The following is a 12,077-nucleotide window of genomic DNA, read 5'->3' on the forward strand; positions in this document are numbered from 1 at the left end:
CAGGTCAGTCCCAAATGGATCAACCTAATGAAATACTCGTCAGAAAATTGCTTTTGCTCTATGGCAAGCCAGTCATGACTTGTATGATTATCGAAAATGGGCACAGCTCTTGTTTGTGGTCTCCAACAGCTCAAGGTTTGAGTACAGGGTGGGACATCAATCATTTCCTTACGGGCAAGGTGCCACGGCCTCATTTCCTGCTGGACCTCACCGAGCAACACTTCCAAGCGTCTAATTACCACTATGGAGCTAAAGCCACACCAGCAGCTCTCCAGTGTGGAGTCCAAGCCTCTCCATGAACTACACAGCGAATTGTTCCATTGCTCCCCTAATGACGCAGTCAGAACAGAACAAGGAATAACACCAAAAGGTAGAGACCAAGTTGATGTGATAATTTTCATTAACCCTGCATTCTGTGTTCTTTCATCTAGACCCCTCGCCTCCTTCCCCTGAACTGCGTAGTGAGGTACTCAAATTAACAAGCATTTCAGCCTGTGCTAATTATCCAAAGAGTTCCTCATTAGACGATTTTAAATCCAATCTTAGATCAACACTTGCTCAGACCTCAGGGATTCTACGTTCCCAACAGCGGTTAAACAAACAATCAGTTCAAAGGATCAGGTATTCCACTTTAAGAAGAGGGGAAAAGAGAAGGGTAAACAACTGCTCACTTGAAAGAAATGACTCCAGCCGTTGCCCAGCATGCATGCAGCAATCTATAATTCATTTCACTCAAAAACGCTCAATTTTTCCCCACGCACCAGCTTTCTAATTTGAAGTGTAGTCCACACACTCACACACCTACACCCACATGATGACTGCGGGCAAAAGCCATACCACTGCTCCAAAAAAGAGAAAAACAAAGAAAAGAGAATGGCCAACAGTAACAATGCGTTTCATGCAGCTTGCCGTAATGACATGGCAAACAAATAAAGATGACGGCCATCTTAACTGTGCTGAATCCTATGGGTGCAAAGTATTTTCCACAGTTAGATCAGGCTTCCAGTAATTAATTTGCAATGCGTTCAGAACGCACTTCATAGCCACCAGGAGCCTAAAGACTTAGAAGCACATAAATGAGCAGCCCTGCACAAACCTGAGCATTTTATCCACTCTTAATTTCAGTCTGATCTCACTTCTCATTAGTTGTGATGTGAATCATTTACATGTAACTGTACTGTCATTGCTTTACCTTGCATATGGGATTGGCTAGGGAAATGGGGAGGAAAAGACTGTATAAATAGGTGTTCGTGTGAAGAATTGATCAGATGGGCCTTTTACTAGAAATCTGGCCTTGAGTGGATTCCTACGAGAGCTTTAGTAGATGTACCAGATTGCACTTTTAATGTGCAGTAATTTCAACAGCACTTCTCCTCCCCTGCCTTTCTGTCTACCTCACTCGTTTTATCTTTCCATCTCTCTCTCTATGACCGAGCTGCACTCTTTCTCTCTTTCGTCTCTCTTAATGTCAGTGTGTTGCCACTGTGAAGCATCACAGAGCTCGAGTCTGTCACTTAAAATAATGCTGTCAGATCTGTAATTTTAACCTTGAAGCAATTAGCTGTTGTTGAGCCGTAATGAATGCTGACACCTCTCGGAGATGATGAAACCCCTAATTGCTCTGTAAGAATTGAAGCTTTTGACATTGTTGCTGACAGAATTTTTTCCCCTTCCTTTCTTGTGCTCCTTCATGTGGCCACACTTACAATGACGGTGGCTGGTTTGAAACTTGAAAGCTAGCAGAACTTCTCCGCCATCAGCTGTCCTGTCACTTTAGAAGAAAAAGGAGAGGAGAAAAGGCTGGTTTTGCTGAAATGATGAGAGCGTTTAAACCATGATAGCACTCAGCTAATGCATCATTCAGCAGAAGTGTCATGGATGAGCGTTAATGTCATGACATGAGCAGGAAGATGACTCCAGCTTAGAAAGGAAAAGGCTGATGAAATGATGGCCCAGGACACTTGTAATAAGTTTCCTTCTTAAATACCTGGCAGGACTGAGTGAAATGAGGACTATGGAATTTATAGAAATAACAGTTCACTTAGGACTTAATACACACACACACACACACACACACACACACACACAAACACACACACACACACACACACACACACAAAAGTCCAAAAGAAATGGTGCACTTTTAAATACCTGGATGATGCACTTAATTAACAGGAAAACAAGGAGTGGAATGTTGGAGACTTATTGTACTCAACTGTCACAGCTTTAATTACTTATGAAAGGGAGGGGCTCTCAGACTGTAACTTTGAATGACAAAATTACCTTATAAAATTCATACACTAGTACATAGTGCATAGTGTGAAATATGTCATTTTGGACACAAAAGTAGGCTTAGATGTGGGAGTCAATTATTTGCAATTATAATAGCCTTTTCACCATCTGTTTCACTGTCAAAAACATTATTGCTTGCTTTTCATGAAAGACTTTTTTCCAGTTTTCTGGCAGTGGATTTTGGCATTGGAACTTAATGCAATGTCCAATAAATTGTGGAGGGGGGAAACCAGAACCAGGGCACACTACTGTATGCCACTCCAACATCCATATTCCTGGGAATGTATTGTACATCCCATTTTAGATTTTCATGCATTTTAACACTTTTTATCCAAAGTCGTTTTTAAGTATACATTTTAATAGTTTGTGTGTGCTCTGGGAATAAAACTCAACCAGGTGAGCTGCAGTAAAACATTCCTTCTGTGCTTACATGTGAAATTATTTTTGTCTTTCTCTTTGGGTTCTTCCTCTTTCTCTGACAGTTGCATCCTTTTATGGCAGTTTTACACATGCATGATCTGTGAATAATAACCAAATAGACATTTGCTTTAATGATTGAACTGATAACTGGTGAAAAATATATTTGGTGCCAGATTTTAACACATTCTTCCAGCCCATCAGCTCTGAATGTCAACAATGAAAATATATGGGCTGAGGCATACATATTGAAATGTAGATATTTTTTTCTAAGATCAAATTGAGTTGTTATTTCATATTTATTGGCAATTTAATTCAAATTATTTGCACTTACAAAAAATTTAAAATCTGCGAATGTATGTGCTGGAAAATAGGTTTAATCAGTTTATTAATCAAACGTTTTGTCTCGCAATCTAATGGCACTGCAGTTCCTATTTTATTTAATACCGCCAGATAACTGTCAGATGTTCTGCTTGTGAGTTTGTTGAAAGCAGTGTGGCCATGGAAATTAGCAGTGGGACCTGATAAAAAACATTTGAGTGTTGAATTGAGTGTTGATGGATCATTTGAGTGTTTAGGGACATATAATTCTTATGATAACCAAGCATCTGAAAAGCATTTTTAAAAGTATTAGTCCATTTCACACCTTCACTAAAATTTCTAAAACTTGCTAATAACGCAGAGGTGCACCACAATGCCTGTCAACCACTCCTGCCTCCTGGCAGAAATCCCCTTTCACACTTTAAACGATTCTAACCTTGTTACAACCCTTCCTCCAATTCAGCCTGCTTTGAAAATGCACACGTTGACAACCTACAATCTTAAAATTCATCATCCTGACACCTCGCCATCACCGCAGGGCAAGTTTAAGAATCCAACCCACGATAATTAAGGGACACCCAGATGCTTAATGTGGCACTTCCATGCTGTTTTCTGAGGCACTGCGATGACTCGGGCCTTGAGTGCGTCGTTTAAATCCCACACGACTGATTGTCGCCTTTCAACGACTCAGTGAGTGACCTTGCAACGTGACCATCTTCGAGAAGTTTGTCTGGATATATCCCTGCCTTTTGAGTATGAAAGATGGTGCATTAAGAAAGTGCAAGCGAGTAATGTGGTAATGAGCAGGCCTCTGAGAGCTGGTGCGTTTCCCTCATTAGGATAATAAGTAAGACATCCCTAACATGACATCAGCTGGAAAATGTGGCAATTACAAAACCTTACTTGGGCTCCTGGAAGCAAGAAGAACAAACCAATTCCTTGCAGCAATCTGTTTCTATAATGTGTGTCATGTAAATCCTCTCACCTAGCTTGTTACCAGTCCCTGGCTTCCCTCATTTCAACCCTTTGGAAGTCAATTTTAACCATAGGTTAAATAAAATGAACAGATCTTGGTCAAAAGGCCACAGCAAATTGAGCATTTACTGCCCCACATTGTTTTGAGGATGCTGCTATCAAGCACCCCTTCCTATGAATTAAATAGATTTTACACTTTCAGCAATACCACATAAGGGTAATGTCTCCACACTCAACTTGCTTGTGGTGCACTGAAAAGTGAAACAATATATGTCAACATAATGTTTGTACAACAAATGCTGAATACAAAAAGTATAAAATGCACTTTTGAGGTATCTTGTCTGTCTCAAATTATTTACTTGCACGGGGTTTTTTTTTTTTTTCATATAGGCTAAACAGTCACAGCCACTCCGCTGTCGATTAGCCTTAAAAATTAGAGAAGCGTTTGAAAATGGTACTTTGTCTGGATTGGAAAACCGATTGGGGAACGTCGGAATTTACCTTTACACATGGTCTCGGTTAACTCATTTGCATTAATCGTGAGCCTGTAATTTATTTATTTATTTATTTTAACTAAATTAAATTTCTTACGATATGCCACTTTTTTCGGTACTAAACTTATGTTAATATTATTTGATGCGTTTTGAATATATCAAATTAACGAAAAACAACAACAACAAAAAATATGGCAGTTCTTTAACGCATTCCAAGCGATTCAAATGATGCAAGTAGAGCATCAATGTGCAGCTTTTATTATTGGCCCATGTTAAATTAGGTTATTTGGCGATTGTGTAAGCAAGCCGGGTACTACAGCATTACAGCAGAACACAAGCTTTTTTAAATTATCTAGAAATTACTAAATGGCTTTACAACTGAATGTGCTATTAAATTCACAACTGACCGAATTTCTCTTGTATGCAAACGCTAAAGAATTTAACTCTATAGAGGGTATCCATAACTTTGTTAGTTGTCGATCCGAAAGCTTAACAGTTTTGACAATTTCTTAGATTGACTAAAATTATGTTCCTTGTGTATGTGTGCGTGTGTGTGTGTTTCTGAATTTTGGATCTTTTACACTACGCTTTTGTTTGCATATATTTTATAATTTTGAGTTAGACCCATCTTTTTCTTTTCTTTTTTTTTTTTTTTTTTTTTTTTTTTTGGAAAATTTTTCATATATTTTATAATTTTGAGTTAGACCCATCTTTTTCTTTTCTTTTTTTTTTTTTTTTTTTTTGTATTATTATGGAGAAAATGTTAGACATGCACTGGAGTGCCTTTCTCATATAGTTTCAAACCACATAGCAAAGGTCAACTTGGCTTTAATAAGAATTTAGCAGTGCAGAAATCAGCAGCCTATTCTCCGATTAGAGGAACCCAAACAAACGCGCCCTGAGGCTATTCTATCCTGCAGTATATGCAGTTCTCCAGGGGATGTTATCGTGCTCGAAAAAGAAAAGCATTGTAATGTTCACTTAATTACATTCCCCTAAGAAAACCCACGTGATTACTTATAGTTAGGTCTCGTTTATTTTTATGCTAGGATGTGAATTATTGCGGTCATGTATCATGTATTGTGTAATCTTTGGCTAGTTTGTTTCTCGTTTCAATTTAGCTGCGTCCCTTATTTAAAATTCCTTTTGTTCTTTTTAGACAACGTTCATAGACATCCATTCACTGGGACCTTTTTATTCATTAGCTTAGTGTTTTAGTGTTAGAACTGTGCTATTCATTGTGCGACCAGCACGAACTGGGAAAGAAATACTGATTTGACTGGGGGAAAATATATTTAAGTTTAAATCGTTATTTTAAATAGGCAAAGAGCAGGCAAAAGCACGCACATCGATCTCAACTGGGTGCTCGACTAAGAAAAAAGTGGAATTTTTTTTTTAATGTAAAGTCGGCAACACCAAATTTTAAATAGGCTAAATGAAGAAAGTGGATCTCTGTCTGGTTGTGTTCTTTACAGCATTATCCTAAGTGTCGCTGATTAAAACGAATGACTAATAGCGAATATCAATCTCGGGAGAGTTCTTCAGAGGTCTATAATTGTTTATATGGAATGTTTCTTTTAATTCACTCACGCTGAGAAGGCTCACGCCTGCTGTCTGTCCGCGGCGGTTCTCCCACAGAACAGCTGCCAGACCCGGAGCAGCTTCGCCATTCCCAGAGCAAATGCGTCAAACCATCTATTCTCATATAGCAGACCGGTCCCGAGTCTTACTTGAATACACGCCTATGCTAATGAGTTCAGACGGGCTTATAGAGTTTACAAAGAACGTATGTTGTTCACTAAAAAGTAGCCTATATACGCTACCATACAATTAAAAATAATAATAATTAAAAAAGCTTAAACTGATGTTGTATGCTATGTTGTAGGCCTATCATTTGCAAGTGCCGAGAACAATTAGAATTATAATTAGGCCAATATGTTAGAGATTTAGATGTTTAAATTATCTGTTTCTTTTTCTTTTTTTCTTTTTTCTTTTTTTTTATCCAGGTTTTAAAAAATCAACACAGCTGATGCTAAAAATCATTTACCATAACGAACCTTTCTTAAATTGTGTGCAATTATGGAATCAAATTGTAAACTTTTTACATTCTTAAACAACAGAACAGGCCCAAAACGGTCCTATTAAATAGTAGTAACCATGGCCCCTTTCAAGTGAAAGCGCCTGGCATTAGCTTTTTATCATTTTGTCTTTATTTCACCCTTTCTTTAAATCTAATAAACTTTATAAGCGTATGTATTAGTATTTGTACCAAAAAAAAGACAAAACAAACAATCTGACAATGAACAGTCCTTTTACTGTCACGGTCACAGGCTCGTCTGGTTTAGGCCTAGTTTGGCCTAAACGTCAGAAATTATCCATATTAAATAATACATCTTTTTCTTCGATAAAATCGTCTCTCAGTGTTGGAGGGAAAAATGCGTCTTGTGAAAGTTCCGCACAGTCTGTCACATCACGTGTGATAGATATATTTGTCTCTCAGTGTCCTTTCGTTTTACCGAGGATGCGGTATGCCCGTTATTGGGTTTGCTATCGGGTTTAGTGCCGGTTGTCCCCCGGGCCCCAGGCCGTGAATGAGCACTCTGGGGACGAGCGGTCTCTGGAGAGATGGATGCGGTGTGGACGGAGTCCGGTACATACTGCTGTACATGGCAGCAGCGGCGGCGGCCGCTGTCGTGCTGTCCACGGTACCTAATAAACTCGGGTGGTAGAAATACGGAGATGGGAACATTCTCTGTAAGGCCGAATAATTTCCAGCTTCAGCCAGCAGTTCTAATCCGACAGCCGTCTGCCTCTTCCATTTCGTCCTATAATGAGATCAAAATACAAGAAATCAATTATTAAACTCTCCACATGGCTCCTTCTGGACCAGATTGTTCGAGAAGTACATTTTAGATTCTGGTACAAAACAAATTTAGGTAAACTTCATATCAATAAAACCGTTAGGCCGAAATTATTTGTAAAATACATCAGAATATTGATAATTGTTTGTGACTAAAACATTTTTTTTTTTCGGTCTTGTTTTTTTTTATTAAATTTGGGCAAATTGTGATTTCCGATCCATTTCGAATTCAGTGAACTCTCTACAAAAGTAAACAGCATGACTAAAATTCGTTGTTATTATAAATAGGTTATACAATAATAGCTATACTAAATCTAATACAAATTGAATTGTTTACAACTGAAATTGCGTTGCTTTAAGTATAAATAGCGTCTTTCATGAACTGCTAATTGCAATCAAATGATTTGCAGTCGTTTAATATGACAAAGCTGTAAAATACAATTTCAGACAGAATGTTAAAATTATTTGTTAAGCCGTTCAGATATTTAAAAGTTCGCTTAATAATAATAATAATAATAATAATAATAATAATAGCTTAATAAAAAATCTTAACTAATAAATAATAACATCTCGAATTTTGACAACTACTAAATTTGAATAAAATGTATATACAAGAAAGGTAAAATGCTTGCACAATCTAAAAACATTATTATTATTATTATTATTATTATTATTATTATTATTATTATATTTCATACATGGTATGTGAAAACTTACCGTCGGTTTTGATACCAGGTCTTGACTTGTGTGTCTGTGAGGTTTAGGGCTGCTGCCAGGTCCATTCGGTCTTGCACGCTGAGGTATTTCTGTCTCTCGAAACTGCGCTCCAGCTGGTTAAGTTGATGGTCGGAGAAGGCCGTCCGCGCTTTACGAGGTTTTTTGGAGCGGCCTGACGGACTGTCTCTCGAACTAGAAATTTCCCGATCGCCCTCTTCTTTTGTCCCTAAAGAAGTTAGCACAATAAAAAAATAAGGAAAATGTAGGCCTATTTTAAAATTGTCGAATGTGTCCATTTATATTTTATTTAAGTGAGTTTACTAAAAATGAGAACATAGTCTAATAATTTAGTAATTACTGTTTAAAAGGCTTATTTTGGTAACTTGAGGTTGTTATAGGCCTCGATTACATACGCAAATCTAAATACGGTTCGGTCTGCTTATTTCGTCTTGGTATTATGAGTATCAGTGTGTTTAGGGGAAAAAATCAAATTGCAGGTAAACAAAAATATACACATTTGTCTCCCAAATAAATTAGGTATCTCGCATTTCGAAAATATTACAGCAAAGCGAGCAGGATCGATATTTCAATCTATCTCTATTTGTAGCAGTTTTTGCTGGGCTCCGTGATCCCCCCTCAAGGAAGAACAATAATCTCTCTAATTGACTCACTAGGGAGGATCCCACACCGGGCAAAATTCACCAGCCTTTACATCTGTTATGCTAATATCAGAGAATAACTTCAGTGACCGGCTACCAATATTGTTTTTGTACTGCAATACTGGTTCTTAATGAAATTACAGACAAAAAAAAACAAACATTTTATTTAGCTTTAATAGGGACGTCTTTTTTTATTATAATAATAGGCTAAGTAAAATGTTATGGGTATTTTGTACCACTGAATGCATGCAATATTTAAGCGGTTGGTCCACAGCGTTTATTGCTACAGCCCAGTCAATAAATATTTACGTTTAGTCGAAAAAGCTGTTTTAATTAGGATATTTTATTTAATGTGAACAGTTAGTTGTGACGAATTCCATGCGCTTTCAACTTCACAATGAAGAAGATAAACTCACAGCTTAGATTTGCAATATTAAAAAAACACAGAAAAGTTTCTCAAGATATTTAAATGTTTTTAGATATTTTCGTAATCTATTTGCTAATGTTATTTTTTTGTTTCGCGGTACAGATGCAATTTTCATATTACTGTGTAAGTACAACGTATTGACAATAATATATGTAATTTGGCAATTCTTCTGAATTTCAAACTGTTATTAATTATTGATTCAATTTTATTACCAAAAAGTATTCATTTCAAACGGATACTGTGATCTAAAGGTCTACCCTAAGTTTTTATTATGCATTTATTTATTTTGCATGTAAAACGCACTCTTACCGTTACATTTGAAATCGCTCTGAATGTCATCTCTTTTGTCCAGTTTGCTTCTGTTTTCATCTTGCTCTAGTTTGGGCCTGATGCCGTCCGGGGCGGTTCCGCTCTCTGTTTTGGGACTGTGATGTGGAGATGGTACACTGGTGCTGTAAGGAGCGCACGCTGCTAGCGGTTTACTGTCGCCCAAAATGTCTTTGATTAGAAAGGAGGAGGTGGCAGTCCTGGGGGCACAGCCAGCCTGACCAAGCGGATGAGGCTGGGGTGAAAGCTGCAAACTCTGAGCCTGACTGTGATGATGATGATTATGGTGATGCTGAAGGCTGTCTTGGACCAGATGCGGCTCGGGATGTTCCATCGTAACTGAGATCGGGGATGAGGGGGCTGTTCCCACAGTGTCTATCTCCGAACATGGTGATGGGGTCGCCTGGCTCCTGAAATCCGCTGTTCTGTTACTGTCAACGAGGCGAAAATCTCCGTTCATCAGTACTGAGCTGCCAGAATTGGTTGTGGACAAAATAGTGTCTATTCCGAAACTAGACCCACTGGATCCTTCCATAGTATAAGAAAAGGATGAGCACTTAAGTCGTCTTCATAACAACTTTCCTGTACAATTTTGTACAAGAAAAAAAAAACTTAATAGGAATCAACGAAACGACTAACAAAACTCAAAGGTTAACGCAATACAAAAATCCCCGAAAAAGTACAAAATAAACATTTCTTACGCGCAAATAAAAATCCTTGCACTTAAGGCAAAGAAAAAGATAAATATAGCCGGCGCTCCAAGGTGTTGTTACATTCAAGGTGAAATGTGGAAAGCAAGTGGATCTGTGTAGTCCACGTCCTTTTGTTATGGTTATTGAACTTTCTTTCAAAGTTGAGGTGTGGAGAGATAAGGATGCTCTAACTCCTCGCCATCACGCTCCCTTTTGCCACTAATCGTTGTAGTGTTGCTCTACAATGACTTCCTACATTGACGTCATATTTTCTCCTTTATTATAACACGCTCCTCGTGTTCCACATCTCTCCTCTCATTGGTTACGTGGGCACGCGTCTGTCCAATCAGTGATTTTTATTTCATCATTACACTTTAGAGCCACTCATTGATTCCGCAATGCTCATTTGAAACCTTCCCTCCGCTATAATGTCTCAGACTGCATCTTCATTAGACATAAATACGTTTATGGTAACACTTTACATCATTGTGTGCATGTTACACATATTGCTTGTTGCTAAAACTAATTACCACACAGTAATAAAAAACAACAACAACGTGAAATTACTAGATGTTCCACAAAATAATTACAAAAAAAGTACACTATAGTTCACTAATATTACCCAGCGACTAACTAATAAATTACACTGTAATTATAACATTCCGTATTCCGTCAATTAAAACGGGTTTACTTATTCAGCTGTGAACTTTGTTTAATTATTGCATTGTTTACTTGTTTAGTGTTCATTCATTACATAGGCTATGCTTTGAATCAGCCTACGTTGTTTTTATTTTTTATTTTTTTTTCAGTTTATATTTCTCCAAAAGCAAACCTCACACTAATAATCCCTATAGGCAAAACAAAATTGTGTCATTTATTATTTTAAGAGCACAGAGACGGTGAAACGTGCTAGAGAAATAAACCCGTTTTGAGCTGATAGTCATTGTGTGTGTTGGGCCCTTTGAGTGAAAGCGCTGATTCTAAATGGCTCAAGGGAAATAAATTATGGCGAATATTGTACATTACATATGCCCGACTCATATCTTGCCTATTTTCTTCTAAATAAACCCTGGGCCTATTCTAGATTTATAAATCAGCTTCATTTCGTTCACTTTGTTTATACACGAGAAGACAAAGTGCGTTAACTGTAAATATTTTCAGATTGGGGAGAAAAAATTAAGTAGCCTACCAACGAATATATATCTGTTTGAATCTTTACCTCTCGATAAACATTAGGAGGGAAAAAAATCTTGATAAAATAATAATCATCGTTCAACACTCTTTAATGCACGACTATTAATTGTTAATTTTGATTTACAGTTCAAAATGTTTTAGGCTATAGGCCTATGCCGTTGAGTGCGTAGATTTATACTGAGAAGAGGATGATGATGATGCGATATGGAGGTATCTGATGGTTCACGTGCTCTCCAACAGACGGACTCAGAGCTGGTTATATCAGGATGCTGCGTTCACTAACGTAGGTTTGTCACGGTCGAGCTTTCCGTGGATCGCCAAACCTGTTTGCAACCTCCTCCTAACGGACCGAACTGAGATTTTTTTTTAACCTCTTTTATTTAGCTGAGCGACGTGGGAGTCATCATTTAGGTTTGTTCTGCGCACCGCTTTAATTTCTTTCACAAAAAGATACTAATGTTTAGAAAACAGTTTTATGTGGTTATACAATGTTTATAGATGTTTTTATTTGTATTAGGCTATAATAATTATTTACGTTTACTATATGTGCCTGTCTTTTTTTTTTGTAACTGATTCCTTGAACATATGTTTTGGAAAGACTGTTTAAAATACTGCAATCAAAAACATAAGGGATTGCATGTTCGCTTTTCGTACATGTTCCTCTATTCGTATAAAATTGTTTCTCCGCGGGGGGGGGGGGGG

At 37.6% G+C, this 12,077-nt stretch overlaps 1 protein-coding gene across 1 annotated transcript; it reads right to left on the bottom strand.

The window, feature by feature from the left end:
* Positions 1-6,867: 6,867 nt before the first annotated feature.
* LOC107675428 (barH-like 2 homeobox protein) lies at positions 6,868-10,349 on the bottom strand. Its single transcript, XM_016469760.1, has 3 exons — positions 9,472-10,349; positions 8,077-8,302; positions 6,868-7,324 (listed from the first exon to the last, which is right to left on the bottom strand). The coding sequence occupies exons 1-3, from the start codon at positions 10,022-10,024 to the stop codon at positions 7,012-7,014; spliced, it is 1,092 nt and encodes a 363-aa protein (XP_016325246.1). The 5' UTR covers positions 10,025-10,349; the 3' UTR covers positions 6,868-7,011.
* Positions 10,350-12,077: the final 1,728 nt, after the last annotated feature.

The sequence above is a fragment of the Sinocyclocheilus anshuiensis genome, unplaced genomic scaffold (assembly GCF_001515605.1).
Source record: "Sinocyclocheilus anshuiensis isolate Anshui unplaced genomic scaffold, SAMN03320099.WGS_v1.1 scaffold1696, whole genome shotgun sequence".
NCBI classification, from domain to species: domain Eukaryota; kingdom Metazoa; phylum Chordata; class Actinopteri; order Cypriniformes; family Cyprinidae; genus Sinocyclocheilus; species Sinocyclocheilus anshuiensis.

Bases quoted from the DNA above. Each gene is read 5' to 3' on its own strand.
- LOC107675428 (XM_016469760.1), bottom strand. From the start codon at position 10,024: ATGGAAGGATCCAGTGGGTCTAGTTTCGGAATAGACACTATTTTGTCC. The intron at 8,303-9,471 runs GTAAGAGTGCGT...TAACTTCTTTAG, and splicing joins GAGCGATTTCAAATGTAACG to GGACAAAAGAAGAGGGCGAT. The intron at 7,325-8,076 runs GTAAGTTTTCAC...ATCTCATTATAG, and splicing joins ACCTGGTATCAAAACCGACG to GACGAAATGGAAGAGGCAGA.